The sequence below is a fragment of the Phyllobates terribilis genome, unplaced genomic scaffold, assembly GCF_046119375.1.
Source record: "Phyllobates terribilis strain yellow unplaced genomic scaffold, ASM4611937v1 Scaffold_5__5_contigs__length_657084704, whole genome shotgun sequence".
Lineage (NCBI taxonomy): Eukaryota > Metazoa > Chordata > Amphibia > Anura > Dendrobatidae > Phyllobates > Phyllobates terribilis.
This window is the reverse complement of record NW_027362765.1, coordinates 486,842,315-486,862,592: the sequence shown is the minus strand read 5'-3', so window position 1 is coordinate 486,862,592 and position 20,278 is coordinate 486,842,315. Positions and strand designations below refer to the sequence as shown.

The following is a 20,278-nucleotide window of genomic DNA, read 5'->3' as shown; positions in this document are numbered from 1 at the left end:
CATCACTAGTGACCAACAGTGCAAAAAAAAAAAAAAAACACAAATAAAATGACACTGCAGATATGAAATAAATAAAAAAAAATGCTTTGAAGGTTCAAATTTACAAGGGAAAAAATAAACATGTACATGAGATTTCAGAAATCTTTTTGTTGGTACAGTAAAATGCTGCATTTTCTCCACAGCAAAAACATAACACGTGAACAAGCCTTAACACAATAGAATATATGGAGGAACATGAAAAAATGCCAGATAGTGTGAAAGTGAAAAAAAAAAAAAACTTGACGCTATTCCCTCATTCTATGAAAATATATACAGTACAGACCAAAAGTTTGGACACACCTTCTCATTTAAAGATTTTCCTGTATTTTCATGACTTTGAAAATTGTACATTCACACTGAAGGCATCAAAACTATGAATTAACACATGTGGAATTATATACTTAACAAAAAACCTCTTGAAGCTCGCAAAGAGTGTGCAAAGCAGTCATCAAAGCAAAAGGTGGCTACTTTGAAGAACCTAGAATATAAGACATATTTTCAGTTGTTTCACACTTTTTTGTTAAGTACATAATTCCACATGTGTTAATTCATAGTTTTGATGCCTTCAGTGTGAATGTACAATTTTCAAAGTCATGAAAATACAGAAAAATCTTTCAATGAGAAGATGTGTCCAAACTTTTGGTCTGCACGAATTTTATAATATATATAAAAAAATAAATTGGGTGTGTGTATTTTTTGAAACAATGGATCTGGAGTGGAAACATCTGTGCAAGGGCTTGTTTTGCGTGGTGGGCTGACATTTTGATCGCTTTTCAAGTGCATATCTTTAGAGAAATGTGGTGACTGAAAAAAGCAAATGTGAGGTTTTGATTTTTTTTTTTTTTTTTTTTTTTTTTTTTTTTTACACTTTGTGGGTATTTTTTTATTTTGATAGATCAGCTTTAAAAGGAAATCTGTCTGCAGGAATTCACCTGCCAAAAGCTACATGCACATGTAGCTGTTTCAAAGTAATACCTTTACATGGCCAGCCTGTTCCTTCATTACTGAGCAATCAGTGTTTGAATGGATATGTTAAAAGAGTGCTTTCAGTATGTGGAAGCTCTTCCCAAGCCTCTGTCACTCCAGTTCTATTCTCTGCCCAGAACCGCATCTTCCAGCTTGACTCAAAGCTCCTTTGCTTGAAGTCACAGCAAAGGAATGGTCAGTCAAGCAGGAGAAGGCGGCCCTGGGCAAAGAATAGAGCCGGAGTAAGACGCTTGGGAAAAACTTCCAAGCGTCAACACCAAATGCGTTTTTTTGTTTGTTTGTTTTTATTTCCTTACATGGAAACTGGGATAATGTGGGCGATTGTAGCCTTTAAATATTTTTCCTATTAATATTTTATATTTACGTCGTTTGATTGCTAACTCTATAGATTACCTTATTACAGTATAGAGAAAACAATTGTCTTCTATGAAGCCTTTGGCTCAGAATCACAGCAGCACCAAGATGGTGGCAACATCACACGCTGGGAAGGGGATAATGGCTCATCAGTCATTTCTGTATCTAAGTCACTGCCAACAAATGGACAATGCTTTGGAAATAGCTGTGCTACACTGGCTCTGTAATTCCCTTAGAAATGAATGGGGTGAAAGTTAACCATGTAGCACAGCGAGTACGTAACTGAGCAGAATCTAAGGGGTTAAATGACCGGGACCACAGGGATGTCAGATCCTGACAGCTGCGTGCAACATCTGACACTTAGTGTAGATACAGCTCCTCAGCCAGCACCACCTCCGCAATGTAACCATATGTCAGGGTCCGGAAGAGGACTTTAGACCTCTATGTACAATAACATGAAAGTGTAAGAAGGAGTTAAAAATGCATTAAACACCACCTTGAGTTAAACAATCACTCCTCCCATAAAAGTTTTTATCCTCTTAATATACTGCAAACTTATATAGCACTGGTACTTCCAATTGCTCATTTTGCTTTTCTACCCAGGTAATTGTTCTCTTTCCCATTAGGTCTATGACATCACGTAATTAAAAACGGACTAGTTTAATCCTTTTAAGCTCTATGCAGAAACAGGAGGTCAATTTTCTCTGCATGAGTCAAAAATTTATGGCAGGGTGGGGGAGGAGAGAGCAGCTGGGTCAGGAGTTGAAGAGGGGAATGAAAAATGCAGGGACAAGAGACTTCCTGTTTCTTCACAGCAGAGAAAAAAGAATTAGCTGGGTAGAAAGGCAAAATGAGCAATTGTAAGCACACAGTGCTATATAATATGATGATTGCAAAATACTAAGCATAAAACTTTGATGGGAGTACTTTAACAAGAGAAAGAAAACCCCAACAAGAAGTTAATCATAAAGAAATCTAACTTACTTTGAAGTTTGGTGAGAAGTATCTGTTGGCCTTATCTTTGTTAGCTTTATCTAAGTCATTTTTTGTTAACGTGAGGGTGAGATATTCCTTGTCATTGTCTGATCGTTCGGTACTGTAAATACCATCAAGTTCTTGCTCGCCAAGTAATGTTCCGTTCTCTACTTTCTCTGAATATTCATCAGGACCCGGTACAAAGAATGTATTTACCCAAAAATGAAACATCTTTTCCTACGAAAAAGAAAAAACAACATTCAATTAAAATACAATTATAGAACAGCAAAAATAAACAAATCAGAACTGGGCAAATTAGGTACAGTTCTAGACCAGCTACAATACCTATTAAGCAAAAGTTCACAAGTGGATATAAAAATGAAAATCAAACTGACAATTTTTCCTCTGCCTGGTCATCCGTATGACATTTGTTTTTGTCGATGGTTAATAAAATTTACAAGATTAAATACAAGTTCCTATGCTAAAAAGTAACTGTCTTTCTCCCAAAAATCGATAGATTACACTTTCTTATATTCATGTGTACTCTCATCCGAGAAACTCTCTCATAGACTGGTAGATCACTCTCAAAATTCTCATTTCATGGGTAAAATCTGTCTTCAGTGACAGACTTTCCTATTACTGAGATAGGAGATGACAGTTGGTGCTCATAATGTTCTTCGGAGAACCGTATCTGTCGTTTTAGGAGAACTTGCAGCAGAACGTCTGTCTGCCTCTAGATCCTCCCTTCTCCATAGATTATTAAAAGCACAAACAGCAATCTCCTATCACAGCATTTTGAAAACCGCTCTTCACTAAACAGATTTTACAGATTTAAGCCCTCGAGTGTGAAAGATAAATTCAGAAGGAGTAAGAAGCAGATTTCTCTCATTAGATAAAATTACAACGTTTCTAATTTTCATGTTCATTTACACGCATACATCTGGTGGGTATGAAGAGACTAACATCTGAACAATCAAGCCAAAGCGAATAACATTGGTCTGAGCACTTTCCATGTGATGTCAGTTTTTTTCACAGACACCGCAAGACTGAAAATCGTGTGAACGTAACCTTAGGCCATTTAGGCTAGGGACCCACTGAGAGGTTCACAGTGACCTGGCAGTGGGTTTCCAACAGTCTGATCAGAAGGTTATGCTAAGAACCTCATGTTCAGTTTCAGATATTTTTGCCTTTGCGGCATTATACTAATGTGTGAGCTTTCAATGTGCCGTCCAGGTCGGTTTTTCTACAGTTCTGGCATTAGCATTAGGTGTACTGAGAAGAATTAATGTTGTTCCAAAGGCAAACAGCGGTCACACCAAATACTGATTTCATTTAGATTTCCCTTTCATTTAAGCACTTTGCATTTTGATAACTGATAAACTATTAACACTTCTATTTTTCAAAAGAATTCTTACTTTGCGAAACTTAGGCAGGTGTGGAAAAAATGCTGCAGAGTAACGAGTATACATAAAGGATTCCTGCGATGGTGTCCATATCCTTAAAAGTATACGCCAGAAAAAACTTTTTTCATGCACGTAGCCTTGTGTTATGACAGGACCTCCATGTAAAAGCACAATTCTCACATAGTGGCCACTGCAGCTTCCACGCAATACCTGATCACCAAGGGCTTCAGCGGCTTAACTTCTGGTTACAGACTGACTGATTGGGGGATATAAAAGAAAAAAAAAATGGTTCCCCAGATTATACAACCGTTACAAGAAAGAAAGGATCCAAGAGAAGCTTTTCCTTCATCTGCTGGGATCAAATCACATACAGATAGATGGGAACAGATGGCAAAGACAGTCATGTAAACAAGCCTGTACCGTGTATTATCCATCCACCACTGCAGGGGCTTAGTAGGAAAGCATCACTACAGAGGTAAAGCGAAGGGCATCCATGTACGTGGCAAAGAAAAACCCATCAACGCATACTGCAATACGTAAAAAAACTGTTCTACATAGTCCTAAATATTTTGGACCAGGTCTTCTTTTAAACCCCCCCTTAAAATCCCATTTTAGCAATATGTTTTGGGAACGAGGGGTACAAAGCTCCCACTATAGACACTCAGGTGTCTTCCCAGCAGTTTCAGGTTTGTTTTTTTTTCCTTTTGCAGGTAGACTGTACGAACTTTTATAGACTGATTCTTAATGTATCAGTCAAAAATGGATGAAAGTCTGAAGAACAAAGCCTGTCTTAAGTGTGTCACCCATTTTACAAAGATCCCCACAGACTAATGCTCATAGACCAAGTCTGATCAGCAAGACTGATGAGAATAGGACAAGCACTGAGCCTCATGGACCGGAGAGACAGATCCGTTTTTAAAACTGATGTGTGTACAGATCAATGAAACTATGGCTCAGTGTACTGTCCAAGAAAACAATGGACAACACTGATGTGTGAATGTAATCTTAATGAAACCTACAGCTATACGTCTCCCATTAAGACCACCTAATAAACCATAGTCAAATAAAAACATTTTTACTATATCTTACTCAGTTTAGTGAATGGATACTGTGCCATATACATTTGAATACAGTGTTTTGCAATTCAGGCGTATGTGTCAAGCGCAGAGCACTGTACAAATGTGAACCTTGACGTAAATGATAAAAGTGGAGAGAGAAAAAAGCAGGACATTTTGCTTACTACTAAAATTAGACAGTCCTGTAAAATTAGCACAGAAAATAAAGGGATCAATTTCTCGCTCATCTCTCTCATTTTAGCGGAAAGGGCGAAGCTTAGCAATACTTATTTCAACTGCGAACGGAGTGGGGGGAGGCTCCTGCTGCAGCCATGCATCTTACAGCTAGACACTGTATAAAAGAACTAGATTTCTCAGCTTTGATAGCAATAGGAAGCAAATCAAAAAAGAAAGAAGGGAACTAGAAGAAAAAGTTTGCATTTTTGGAGGTTTGATAAATTTTGGCAACTCCATTTATGGATTCTTTAACCCCTTCACGATTAATGAAGTATATATACATCAGCGGTCGTGTCCCTGCACTCCATGAAGGCTCCAGCAATGAGCCCGCATCTTTTCCAGCACATGACAGCTGATCTGATCAGCTGTCATGTGACATTAACAGCCGTGGGTGAAGGCCCACCCATTGAGTGATCGCAGGCCGCCGATGGGCTGACATGACAACCCAGGGTCTGCAGTCCCCTGTGGTTGTCATAGGCGATCGGCTATGAGAGCCTCCCAGCAGTCAATGCTCATAGCAGATGAATATTTTTGTTACACATAACAGGGCAGGAGCCCTGCTATGTGTGACCTAAGCGATCAGGAGATCACAGCTTAAAGTCTCCTATGGAGACTATTGAAGCATTTAAAAAGTAGAAGAAAAAAGGAGATATATATATAGATAGATAGATAGATAGATAGATAGATAGATAGATAGATATATATATATATATAATTTATTTATTTATTTTTTTTTTTTTAAATCACCTTTTTTTTGCCCCAGTCGAAATAAAATAAATCAAAAATACACATTTGGTATCACCACGTTCAGAATTGCACAATCAATAAATAAAAATTAATCCGATCGGTAAATGGCCTAACGAGAAAAAAAATCAAAATCCCAGAATTGCTCTTTTTTTTACATTGCAATAAAATACAATAACAGGCGATCAAAACATCGTATCTAGACCAAAATGATAAAAAAAAAAAAGCAAGCAAAAAATAAGCCCTCACCCAGTCCCACATTCCGAAAAATGGATACGCTACAGGTCTCGTAAAATGGTGCAGTTTTTTTTCTTTTTTAACAAACTCTGGCATTAAGTGAACATGGTAAAAAAAAAAAAAGCAAGTTGTGGAATTGCACTTTTTTTGCAATTTCATCGCACTTGGAATTTTTTTCCCCCCATTTTTCAGTACAACATATGGCAAAAACAATATTGTCGTTCCAAAAGTACAACCTGTCTCACACACAAAAAAAAAAAAAGCAGCCCTCACACAGCCATATTGACCGAAAAAAAAAAAAAAAAAGTTATGGCTCTGGGAAGAAGGGGAGCAAAAAACAAACGCATAAAGGAAAATGGCCCAGCTCCGAGTAGTTACAGGTGTTATGTTTGAATCACTCAGTGTGCATGATTTGCGACTGTTTGACAACTTTTTACATGTGAGGAATGTGTAAGAAATAGACATTCCTCACATGTAATAAAGCTGTCAAACAGTCGCAAATCATGCACACGGAGTGATTCAACCATATCACCGAGCAGCTGTAACTACTCGGTGCTCGCCCGAGCATACTCGCTGAAAGGGTTAACAGAACATACTCGCTCATCACTAGTTAAGACACTCATAGGGCAAACCATAAAAACTGTCTGAAAGGCTAAGTGTTACCTCCTTATCGGTCAGACTTCCACAATGTTCAGAAGCTCCAACAAATTACTAAAAATATTAAGTTTTATGGGGGATAAAAAAAAAAAAATTACAAGTACACTTTTTTTTGGAGCATTAAAAAAAAGTGTTCGGGTTTTGCAATTATTTCCTGCAGCTAACGATTTTTAAATTTGTTTATTTTTTATATCCACCATACATTTTAAAGAGATGGGCCTTTATATTTAGTGCCGATGCTTAATGGTCTTTGCCAAAGAGGTGTCTCCAATATTCTCTGGGGTTGTGTCTTTTGGCGGCTCTGCATTTTTACTATGAGCAACATCCCCTTATAAACAGGGCTGTGGAGTCGGAGTTGATATAAAATGGACCGACTCCAGAAATATATAATAAATTGGTACAGTAGTACAACGCAGTATGTGCTGTAAATGTTTCATAGAAATGTCTGTTCTGTTCCTGATCTAAGGATCTGAGCTTTTAGTTGAGATGAATCTGTGCTGCACTTTATGTACAGGCTCAGTAGTGAGGCAGGGCTGTGGAGTCAGGAGTCAGGGAAATTGAGGAGTCAGAGGTTTGGCTTACCGACTCCACAGCCCTGCTTGAAAAAAACCATGAAGATTAGCACCAAATAAAACAAACTGTCTCTCTGGAATCGTATGGTGGATTTTATTTTTATTTAAAAAAAACCCTCCAGGAAGCAGCAGGAATAACTTCAGTGCACTGGCAACAGGTCCTCATTAAATTAGTAATTTTCAGACAAATTTAAGATTGGGCTTTTATATCCTACTTTGACCGAATCCATGTAATCCAGCACAACATCAGCGATGTATTATACCTGACTTTAGTGGTTTAATATGACCTGTAGAGTAAAGGTCATCAGAAGAAATTAGTAAGGAGTCAGGTCGCCCTTAGCTAGGGCTTGGATCCCTGTCACTCCATGTTCTTATGAGCAGGTGGTATGTAAATATTTAATCCAGTTTTTAGCGTGTGGACGACCAAATATAACTGATAAGCAAGTGTAATTCACACCAACAATTAGGTTTCCAGGTGGCTGGATTCACATTATATAATCAAAACAAAACAAGGAGAAAATAAAGTAGATCTGTCATAGACTGGTGGTCAGTACCCTGTGGCTTTCCAGCTGTTAGGAATGCTGAGAGCAGTAGTTTCCTAAACAGCTGGAGAGACCACTGCTACAACAACAAAATGGCAAAACCAGTGAAAGATTTGTAACTAAAAAACACGCCAAAATCTTGATAATGCACTTTACATATGGACAATGTGGACACTGTCAAATCAAAAAGTCGAGCATTAGTTTAAGTCTAAATTTATTAAAGCAATGGACGCTACAAAGTAAGCGGAGAGAAATCTGCAGAATCCCAGACACTTCTCTCTATGAAAATGAGAGCAGGTATTAAAGGGGATGTCCTGTCTGGGGACAAAAGTCTGCAGACAGCTCACAGTACGCTGTCACAATTCCCCATATTCCCAATGTAAGTAAGCAATTACATGGCACCATTAATGTGATCTGCATATGTGCAGCCATGTGCCGACTAGACATGCTCAGCTTCTCTCCATAAAGAAGAATTGAGAAAAGACGAACAAGTCCAGTTAGGACGGGACCAAAAGTAAGCAAATCCCATGCATGGAGTCATGCGACTGCTGCTCAGACCAGAAATATGGGGAATCGTGACCGTGAGGACAGCGCAAAGAGTGCCTGCAGAGTTCTACCCCAAGCCTGGACAACTGCTTATAGGTGCAGTTCTCAAGTGTGCTGCTGTCCTTGCCCACAGCAATGCGGTCACCATGACAGCTGGGCAATCCAAGGGAAGGTGGGAACGGTATTTTACCTTTCTGGGAACTGTATTTTACCTTTCTGACCCCCCCATTTTTTTTTATATACACATCTCTCAGCTGTATATAATGGAGGCTCTTCAGTTATAACAAAACCCTGCCTTCAACACCGGGACACTATATATATATTTTAAATTTCACTAGCTGTTATTAACCATTCCTGGACACCTCTAAACGTTAAACTTCTGGACGGTTCATGTTTTACTCTGCAGTGATGTTCTAAAAACTCCACGACATTGTGCAGCTGCGGAAGCAGGAAGTCTAACCAGACACAGCTAGGCTCCCTATAGAGAAGGCAGAGACTGTTTATTACCGTACCTGCCTTCCCTATCGCTGAATACAAAGCACTGAACAAGTGCTGTATATACAGAATAAAAGCAGTGGTGGAGCTTTTTCATCCACACCAGATGATCACATGATAGATGGATGTAGTGAGTGAGCAGATGGTGCTGGGTCCCAAGAAACCCACAGTCAGCTCTGCTATGCAGCCAGGAGGCCGATTGTCCTTTGAAACTGGGGCTAATAAACCAGCCACAAGAAAAATTTACATGGTGAGATGCTCTCCCAAAATGTCATTTAGGACTTTGTGGGGGCACAATGTATGAAATAAAATGAATAAAGAAGCAGGAAAAACAAATTAAACAATCAAAATCTGTTTTTTGGTTTCATGTATAGATCCACTGTGTACAGAAACAAAAATGAACATCTATATGATTTAACTTCTTAAGGACAAAGACAGTTTTAAATTTTAGCACCTTCATTTTTCCCTCTTTCTTCCAAAAGGTATATTTTTTAATTAATTTTTTTTCCATTGACAGCCTAGAGTTCCCACTGCTCAGCTTAATAAAGAGGCGAGGGGCTCCTGCAAGAGCTGTGTCAGTGCATTTTGTACCGGCCGTGACCAGGGCTGCTGCTCAGTCCCAATCAGGTTAATATAGCTGATTGTAGTAGCCGTTTCTCCTATGACCAGAGTGTACAGTGCTGTGTATACTAAGTGAATAAGCTGTGGCAGCACCACAGCACTTTTAACACAAATTATGAGGGTGATGAGAGACAGACTCCATTAACTTGATAAGAGACAGACTCCATTAACTTGATAATAGCCTATCATAAACTTAAAGGGAACCTGTCATCCGAAAAAAAAAACAACCTGCAGATACGGGGATAATCTGCAGGTTACTGGCGTTATTACCCTGCTCCGCACCCACAGTTACATTCATCCCTGCAGTGTTAAAGTAACTTTATTTCCCCGCAGCGCTGCCATTTCAGTCATGGGGCGGTGCCGACGCTGATGTAATCACCACTGTGTATAGAGAGTGGTGGCTGTAACCACACCCCGGCACTGCCTGACAGCCAGCCCCAACACAGTCGTCACTCTCAATACTCACAGCGGTGACTGAACCATCGCCAGGGCCGCCCCGTGACAAACCGAATGCTGCCGGGGAATAAAAGTAAATTTTCTCCCTGCAGAGTTCGGCTGCGCGCAGGCAGGTTGACAACCGGCAGATTAACAGCGTTTTTCTTGTGAAAAGTTCCCTTTAAGCTATTCTTAAATTCACAGAAATGCCTTTTAAGCAACATTGGCGAGAGGAAATATTCCACAAGAAGTATACCCAAGGATGCCTTTCCTATACGATTAAAGATTCTGGGGAAAAATGGAATCATCTACACTGAGCATTTATCTGGCCTTGCCCTGTGGAAACTGTAACAAAGCGTAAAAAACATAGCTGGATGGTGACTGCCGTCTCCCTAAGCTGGACCAGAAGAATAATGCCAGGAATACACAAGCAGAAAGCACCAATATTAGAAACCACACTTTCAAACACTTTAGGAGGTTGGAAATAGACTATGTATGTAAAAGTGTCAGAATAACAAACCCATGCCATGCAATGTAGGACTTGGTAAATAACTTTATCCTAGGTAGTAGCCGAAGAAACAATTCACAAACCTTTTTCATCATCTTGTTCTGTTTGTGGAAAAACTCAACCTTTATGTCCCCACAAACAGGAAGAGGCTGCGGGAAATCAAAATACATGTACTTCTCCTCGCGTCTTGTAGGTCCTGTGGGGGATGTAAATATCTTAACCTTCAGCTGGTAGATGACAAACTGGGGATCTACAGAAGGAAGAGAGTGTAAAGGTAAGGAGAAAATTTATGGAAAATCAAGTCTTAAAACTGCCATATAAAGCCACAGATTAATAGATTTAACGACACATTTTGCCACAAATGCTGTAAAATCACAATAAAATACTGCAGAAGGTGCGTGTTATGGTCCGAATGTACTGTTTTTGTGATATGGGGGGGCCACGATGGAGCCGTGTTACCCAGTGGGCGCCGCCTTGAATTCACTATGGTCTTGCTAGACACAAGGAGGTGGGCGGTCTCCCGTCCAGATCACGTGAGGCAGTGACGTTACTAAGAAGCAGGGCTGGGATGACTGCGCGCTGTGCTGTTCTGTGTTGCCCCGGCCCAGCCTCTTAATAGGTCACTGCAGGCACGATCTGGATGGGAGACCGCCCACCTCCTGATGTCTAGCGCGGCCACAGTGAATTCAAAGCGTCGCCCACTGGGTAACACGGCTCCATCGCCGCCCCAGCCCCTTTCGCAGCCACAGCTACCGCAGCAGCCACCTCTGCAGCCCCAGCCAGTGTGACCCCGCTACCTGCCTATCCAGAATGAGAGGCAAGCAATATAAAAGGGATAAGTAAAGTATAAAGTGAAAAAGAACATGTCATTAAACACTGTACCACTCCTGTGGTGAACTATAACTCCCAGCATGACATAAGAGCTGAAGGACATGCTGGGAGTTATAGTTCTCCTCGGAGCAACCACATGACAAATGTGTGGTTAACTAGAACTCCCAGCATGGCAACAGATCTGAAGGACATGCTGGGTGTTATAGTTCTCAGGCCAAACACATGACAAATTTGGGGAACTTTAACTCCCAGCATGCCATAGGAGCTTTTTTTTCCCCTATTTTCCACCTCTAAAACCTGTGTGCGTCTTATGGTCTGAAAAATACAGTAGATATAAAAAAACTATATCTATATGTCCAGAAAATGGCATAAAGAAACGGAATAAAATGCAGCAGCGATACACATTAAAAATTGCAGTCAAAATATCGAAAAAAATCCTTAGGAAACTAACCACCCACCCCCAACCAACACAAAAGATGCTTCAGGGAGAAAAACTCATCTGGTTCGTCCACATGAAGTAGAGGTGTGCATATATATACTTTTAACACAGGTAAAAGCCAGATAAACTGAGAAACAAACAAAACAAACGTTTCTATCATGCACTGCAAGCGCTAGGTCTGAACAGAGCGCAGATAAGAGCGGTGCCTAAGGGTTCTTGTACTGCTTTGTTCACGCTTTAAGGATCCACTAAGCGTTTCTACTGCGCTTCTTTCTGTTCAACCCATCGATGGCTGGGGGTCTTAGGACCCTGATGCTCACCAATCAAAACTAATGAATAAAAGTCAAAGGTTTTGAAACATTCTGCAGCCCTTTAACTTTACTTCATCCTCTTATTCAACAGCTGATAATGCAGAGCGGAGGCTGCATTAATTATTAGAGGATGACAATGAAATTTAGGACAACCACTTAATGAGCACTGCACATCAATTATCAAAAACTGAGCCGTGAGCTGGGTTAGGACACACTATTCAGGTGCACAAAACCAAAATGCCGCAGATATTCAGAACAGGAAGGGTGGAGGCTGTAAACTCACAGCACAAAAGCCAGAGGAAAACCACAACGGAGTGCAAAATTGGGACAATGGTACAGAAGGAGTCTAACGTCTTCAACCAAAAAAAGTATAAAACCAAGTGGAAGCAAAAGGGGCTTATTAATACTAGAATCTCCAATCTGTGCCTTTCACAATTGGTTCTGATTCTGAAACATTATAAAATTAACATATGGACAGCCTGAATAATGAAACAATGTTGTAAGACAAAAAAAAAAGAAAAAAAAAAAACAAAAAACACCACATTGTGGGCATACTCTAGTTAATAGAAAAAAAATGTGACACCCCCACCCAAATAAGTAGATTCTTCAGCTTTTTAATTTCATCAAATCCCATCACCGCAATGACACTGTCCGCTTGTGCAAGGATTCCAAGAGCACTATTAGAAATAGTCTATTCGATTATGCCACAGCCTACACAGAAAATTATTATATCATATGCCAACTAAGATATGTCCGAACAGAAGAGTTTGTCAGACATGATTGTCCTCCCTTTATACACTGGATAATGGTTGCAAATAGGAAAGAACCACACAAAGAAGTACAACCTTCTCATTGATATTGTATTAGCCAAGTTTTCTACTGTTATTAATATCTACATTTTGACTACAATGAAAAGCGTTCGGATGAAAAAAAAAAAAAAGTCACCAAGACGAACTACAGCATAGGAAGTGTTGTCATAGGGACAGGAAATGGTCAGAGCTTTAAGCGTAGGGCAAGGAAATTCCATCACAGTAAAGATCATACACCAATAAGAATGTGAAGCAGATTCCTGCAGATTGTAGAAATAATCCACACACACACACACAGTGTTTGCAGCTCACTTTCAGGAATACACTATAGTTATGTCTTAGCAGAAAGTGAAATAAAATTAGGAGATCCACATTAGGGTCTGTTAATTCACATTTTGACTGACGCACACCTCTGATGAAAGGCTGTGAGGTGTGCCTCTGTACAGAGGGATAAGTCACCCATAGACCCCACTGGGGAGACACATACAGCACTGTGCACCTTGTTCCAGACCATCATATGGAATAGTGAAACCAAGTACGCTCTTCAAGGTATATCGATGTATACTGGCCATACAGAGGCCAAATGCAAATTCCTCAGGGCTCCATTCATCCAACAAAGACCAATGGATACACTTGGCTGGATGCTTTTTCCAGCATATATTCCAAACGCAGGGTGTGGACAGAGACAAAACGTTCTTTCAGCACTGGCTGACAATGTCAAAGTCAAATCTGCTTCCGCCCAGTATTACTATGGTAGACCAAACAAGCAGGCAGTTCCTGTAAGAAACCTCTGCCACAGTAACATTGCCGGAAATATTAAAAGAATGTCCACCATTACCAGAACAGGCAAACGTAAGGGGGGAAAAAAAAACATGACGGACAAGTCATACTTACTGCAAGTTCCTCCGCTGAACATTGGAATAGTTTCAAACATCATCTTGTGAAACAGAAGTGCCACTGGTCGGTAATCCAAATTATTTTTTAACAAGTAGCTGTAGTAATAGACATAACGCCTTTGGCTGGGAATTGTCACACCCTAAATATATAAAAGGATAATGTTAACACATTGGAGAAGAGCATTCGCAGTTATTATAAGTATAGTTATAATGCACGAGCTGCGCTTTTAGTTCTTGTGCGCACAATCTGTTTGTTTTAAATAAAACCATAGGATAATTTTAATTCCTCAATCTAACATTTTACATTCATTAATTTATAAAAAAATATATATATATATATTTTTTCTTTAAAGAAAAAGTCAGTCTCCGGAGACACGACCTCCACGATTCCACTTACCTTCTTGTCTCGGGTCCGCACTTCTCCATAAAAATCTAACGCTTCTTGTGCCTTTAGAAACTTGCCTCGATGTAGCAAATATGCACAAATCATTACCCCTGTGCGTCCTTTGCCAGCTTTACAGTGGATTGCTGCTACATTGTCGTTTTCACTTAGCCATTGGTCGAGATCTTCACAAAAAGGTTTGATTAGTTCTAACTGTGGTGGATTGTGGTCTTCAAAAGGATATTGTGCAACTGCAAAGAAAAAAACCTGTATGAGGGTTCTGGATTCTTTTGCTCAGCAAATGACACAAATATATCCTCAATTTACATTAAAGATGATAGGAAGGAAAATGAGACAATTAAGACCTTCAGTTTCTTATGCGACATCACAACAAAAAGGAGGTCGCATTAGACCTCCACCAATTTCCCAAATTAAGTGCTCGTTAGATCACACAATCCCTTGCAGTTCAGGCAATTTCTGTGGTATTTTTACAGTGTTGTTTGTGGGATAAAAATGACCTGTGGCAAAATGATTTTATACGTCAGTACGATTACAGTGATGCCAAACTTGCAAATTGTTTTGTTTTTTTTTATATTTATTTGTGGAGTGAGAGAAGTAAATCAGTATACAAAACTTTTTATTGATATCCTTTTTAGAACTCTGGCACTGCTCATCTTTGTTACTACAGATTTGATGCTTTAACCCAATTGTCAGAAAGAAAAAAGAAACCTATAGCGCCTTTCCATATAGGTGCTCACAAGTACAAAAGAAAAACAAAAACGTAAAAGCGATATGAAACATGCAAGTTTTCACACGTTACAGATTTACATGTAGGATCACACATTGCAGATATTTTCTGCACCTAAACTGACCCGTGGAGCAGATTTTTATTCCTACAGCTTATCAATGCCTTGTGCAGATTTAATACTTAGCCTTGGTAAGTGTGAAATCTGCACCAAATTTGCAGCAAGACCCGAACGCAAGTCAAAGTTTTTGCTGGAGTAATGTTGTGCATAACTCTTTACCACACATACAAGATGTGAACGGTGAATACAGAGGTTGTACAAGAAACTGTTTTAGCGGGGGGGGGACGACACTGACTGATCTTTCTGGTTGTGACCAATCTATTTTCCTCCATTCCACCACATTTCCATCTCAGAACATGAGCGCTGTACTGTGACTTACCTCTGCAGCTAAATTTGTTGGTATCATAATGTCTTTCAGCACATCTACAAGTGAAGCAGAGAGAGGTTAGCTCCAGGGACAGTGACACTTAACATGTTCATTCACAGCACCATGCAGACAACTAGCCCATCTTTATTAATACCAATATAGCAAAATTAAATAAGGCTCAGCTTCACCAAGGAATTTCAGTCTGTAGAGCAAACTTAATCTACTTAGTAACAAAAGAAGAATGTCTAATTATTTCCAATTCCTATTTGAGGCGCGCTCTTGTCCAGCACATTATTCTGCATTATTTAAAGAGATATGCAATTAAGACCTCAGCCATTGATCTTGGACAGCTCTGAGTGCAAAAGCCTTGTGATGTCATTATTGGCTTGTCTCCTTCACAGGACAATACACTCCAGACTGACGGCTTTGGAAAATGGACTATGAACGACATGTCTGCCCGTTGTTAGATAATGTCTTGAAGCACCTCAAGATGAGGCACAGTTAAAGAAGTATAGAAAGCAAGTCTATAATTGTATAGCCTCGCACCCCTCCTACAACAGAAAGCAGAATACATTATAAACAAATGTAATGTACCTTTCCAGTGGGTTTGTTTTTTTTTCATTTCACTAAATTTACCTTACTGATAGCTATAATAACCACTCGCAGTTTTCTGCCGTTTCCAGCGCTGCACTAATCCTCTACTGGATCATGTGACCAACCAGCTCACAACACCGTTTGTATGGACCGGAATTCACTTTCTCAATGCAAGTCTGAGACTCAGAACTAGGCTCTCCTACTTACATTAAGAAATTACACAATGGTCAGAGGTGTGAAGAGTCAAGAAAGAGCTGTGGTCACATGATGCAGTGGAGGGACCGACACAGCTCTGAAAACGGCAGAGAAGACAGACCGGTAAGTATTTTAATGGACACACTACATATATTAATGATAGCTAATAAATTCTGACATTTAAAAAAACCTACCGACATAGTAGTTAAAAAGGAACCGGCTATGTCCCGAAATGATATTAACTTACAGTTATAGGGTTAATAGCGCTCCAATGCTGTCCGGCCACCTTACTGAAAGTGTGCTTTCGATTAAAAAGAATTAACTTTGCTCCCGGCAGTCTCAGTCTTTCAGGCAGAGGCGTGACATGAGGAACATATAGCAAGCAGCAGCGGTAAGCACACCCCGACGCTGACCGCTTACTCTGCAGCACATCTGTGAGGATCAAGCGGCCAAAGGTCTGGGCATGCTTACATCTGTCGCTCAAAATGCTGCATCACCACAAGAAAAAGCCTGCATCTCCTAGGAGGAATTGAGTTTCATTTCTCCCAGTAGCCGCACTTCCAGTAAGGCGGCCGGACAGCACTGGAACGCTATTAACCCCATGCCTGCAGGTTATTAACGTTTGGGAACATAGGTTTCTTTTTAAAGCAAACTTGACATTGATGAAAGCAATCCAATCTGCAGGCATCTTGGAGAAGGAATGATCAGATTGATAAATACTTACGTGACACTATACAGTATAATCAGTGACTGACAACTATCTGATTGCACATTTATACAGAGAAGGCTGTCAATCACTGATAAAACCATCCGCATGCCTAAAAGGTCCAGAATAAGCAGATATTTAAATGAATAAAACACAGGTTATACTGAAATGTTTCTCACAAAGCTATATATCAATCTGCTCTGCTCCTCCATCACCATAATAGGCTGCACATGCTATGTGACATGTTCCCTTTTAATCGGTTCCTCTTTAATATTAAAGTTATTAGCAGTTTATTCAGTTTTAAAAAGAAATACCAAAAACTTAAATTGAAACCAATTTTTACTATAAACACTAGTGTATTTTAAGATCCTTTATTTTCATGAGACTTTCCATTTAGCAGTCTAAAGCTTTGCTGTATAGATTGGGACAAAATGAGCAGAGTCATAATCAATATTAAGTTAATGACAGCTCTACCATACTGCCGAAGACCTAGACAAGGCAGATTAGCAAAAGCCCCCATACACATTAGACTTTAGTATTGTATTGGCAGGCTCCGACCACCACCCACAGATAATGTCAGGGGAAAGAAGGTTCTGCCATGTTGGATTTTCAGAGTAAGGCTGTGTGCACACGATGCGTTTTTTAAGCTTTTCCACAGCCGTAAAAACGCTTCAGAAACGCTTGGTAGAAGGCCTGCCATGTTCCCCAATGATAATCCGCATGTGCTGTGCACATGCTGCAGAAATTTCCGCTGCGGATTATCATTGCGGAAAAAAACGCAGCACAACCAATTATTTTGCGGAAGCGCTACGTTTTCGCCGCCATTGACTTGCATTGGATAACATGGATTACGCATCACTGTATATGTAGATGCTCATTCCATGCGTTCTAATGTGCGGATGGTACCCGGGTCTAGAGAAGAGGAGACTCTCCTCCGGACCCGGGTACCATAGAAACTGTGAAAAAAAGAATACAAAAATAAAAAGATTATATTTACCTTCTGACGGCCCCCGGTCTCCTTTTCTTCACTTGCCGGCAGCTAGCGATGGACTGAAGTACCTGCGCTGACGTCATAGTCATGTGACGGGTCACGCGACGCTGACATCAGCACGTCCTTCAGTGTACCGCGAGCTGCCGGCAAGGAAGGAAAAAAAGCGAATCAAGACAGCAGGGGCTATCAGAGGGTAAATATATATATATATATATATATATATATATATATATATATATATATATATATATATATATATATATATATATATATATATATATATATATATATATTTATTTATTTATTTTTTTTTTTACCATTCTTTTGGTCACACTATATAAATCCATGCCGGTTGCATGGATTTATATAGTGTGACCAAGTTGTCAAGCACTTTCCAGGTGATGCTAAAATCGCTTGGAAAGCTCTTGTCAACCCGCATGTGGAAATGCATGTGAAGAACGCTTCACATCCGCATGTCCCTGGCAGGAAAGACGCATGTACAATCCGCATGTGTTTTTTCTGCCAGGGAGATGCAGAAACGCTCAGGAAAAATCCAGAGCATTTCTGCATCATGGGCACATAGCCTTAGATTTCTTTTTATTCTACTCCCAATATAGTCTGCTGCTAGAAGAGTCTGTCAATGTGATTGGGTGGAGATACAGGTCATAAATATTGGGAACTCCATACTGCGCACACATCAATGAGCGGACTCATACGATCGGGTTGCTCTGCCGCCGATTAACAGAGCACTGGAAAAAGAATCTGTTTTTACATTATGCTGCCCTCAGCATAAACCAAGCGACAGATATCCTTTAATAAAAGGATATACCAAATCAAGATCACATAAAAGCAGTGGGGTGGGGTGGATCATCCGTGTGATTTACAGGCAAGCTTCACAAGTCTACAAGTTGAAATGTGCTGTCTATATATTTTATTCCCAATTCAACACGTGGTCACAGGCCATGGAGTGGGCAAACATCCAAGTCATTTAAAAGTAGATCATGTAACATGAACGTCTGCCAAAATTCCATCTAACCTCATCACTCCACCACCGCGACACAAATCTCCATTAGGCCCCTCCAACTAATTGTTTCAGGCATGCAAGTCTGTAAAACAATACCCATCTACTCGGTCTACAGAAAGTGAAAGGCAGCCACTTTTACCAATTGTGGTGTTTAAAAAAAAAAAAAAAGGCGGCAACACCAAAATATACTTACAGATTGTAGATCTTGTAATGGTTTTTATGTTTGGAGTCCAAAAACCTTGAAAAGAATAAAAATATGACTGTAAGCAGCAGGAAATGTCTCATAAATAAGCACCATGATATTAAACACCTTCTAAAGCGGGCAATAGCGGATGAGACATTAGGACAACCAAACATTTAGTGCTTTTATTTTGTGGTGCAGCTTATTGCTACACTGCTATATGTGAATGTCATTTACAGAAATTTAAGTTAAATTAAGAGAGCAGCCAATTTGGGCCTAAAAAAGTGAGCCCTCAGCTCTCCTGCCATGCCTATTTTAGTAAAAACTTGCAATTTTGGTGTACAATTCCTCTGTTAATGAGCTTAGAAATGTATGAATAGATTTACACCAGTTGTGGGCATTTCATTGGCAGACAAGAGGAATGGTAACAGACAACTTAAAATAATTCATATATATCCAGGAACAGGACAACAGTAGATAAAGTTTCTCCAAAATCGTTTAAAGGCAATTCAAGTACTTAATAAAATAAGACATGTCAGGCAAAGCAAGATGTTCTCCAGTGAATGTCCACCCTTCTAAATATGTCTAACAAAATTCTATGCAGATTTCTTATTATATAGTTAGAAATCCAATACATTCCTGGCTGCCTGCAGCCTCCACTAGGGGGTGCTTAGGAGTAAACTGCATCTTGTTTATACAGTGAAGTCAAGAAAACGGTACGGAATAAGCTAGAACTCTGGATCGCAACACATTTGAGAAACATCAGCCTTGTGACTGATTTCATGCTAGAAAAAAAAGGGCATCTAATTGCTCCTGGAGGACATTTAGATACCATTCTTTATTCATGGTTGAGTACCTAAGCAAAATCATGAGTGAGCCCACATTGTGAGATGAAAAGCCTCCCCCCCCACATGAATGGTCTCATGGTGGTTGCTCACCTTATTGTCAAACAATCATTCCTCCAGATGTCCCAAACAGTCTGACGGAGGCTTCATCTTCACATAGACTTTTTGAGGCTGGCCTATCCGCACTGTGCATACAGATGTGCTGACATCTGCCTGCTGTGCTCATGTGTGCAGTTGCTTTTCAACCAAGGTAGTGTGCTCATCCATAATTTTGCCTAAGAACACGGTATGGTATCAACGTCCTCCAAGAGCAACTTCTCCCAACCATCCAGGAGCAACCTGGTGATTAACAATGCTTTTTCCAGCATCATGTCACAAGGCAAAAGTGGCAGAACAAAAAAACATTTACATTTTGGTTCCATGGCCAGGAAACTCCCAAACTCCCCAGCTCTCAATTCTATTGAGAACCTGTGGTCAATCCTCAAAAAGCGGGT

The 20,278-nt window shown here is 39.9% G+C and overlaps 1 protein-coding gene across 1 annotated transcript in view; it reads right to left on the bottom strand.

Annotated features, from left to right (window-relative positions):
- Window positions 1–20,278, bottom strand: part of PTEN (phosphatase and tensin homolog) — a 54,503-nt gene that overhangs the window by 11,098 nt on the left and 23,127 nt on the right. The window contains exons 3-8 of the mRNA XM_073685514.1: window positions 18,952–18,996; window positions 15,261–15,304; window positions 14,091–14,326; window positions 13,692–13,833; window positions 10,491–10,657; window positions 2,365–2,592 (exon numbers count right to left, since the gene is read on the bottom strand). Coding sequence (XP_073541615.1) covers window positions 2,365–2,592; window positions 10,491–10,657; window positions 13,692–13,833; window positions 14,091–14,326; window positions 15,261–15,304; window positions 18,952–18,996 — 862 coding nt within the window. The remainder of the gene's footprint in view (window positions 1–2,364; window positions 2,593–10,490; window positions 10,658–13,691; window positions 13,834–14,090; window positions 14,327–15,260; window positions 15,305–18,951; window positions 18,997–20,278) is intronic.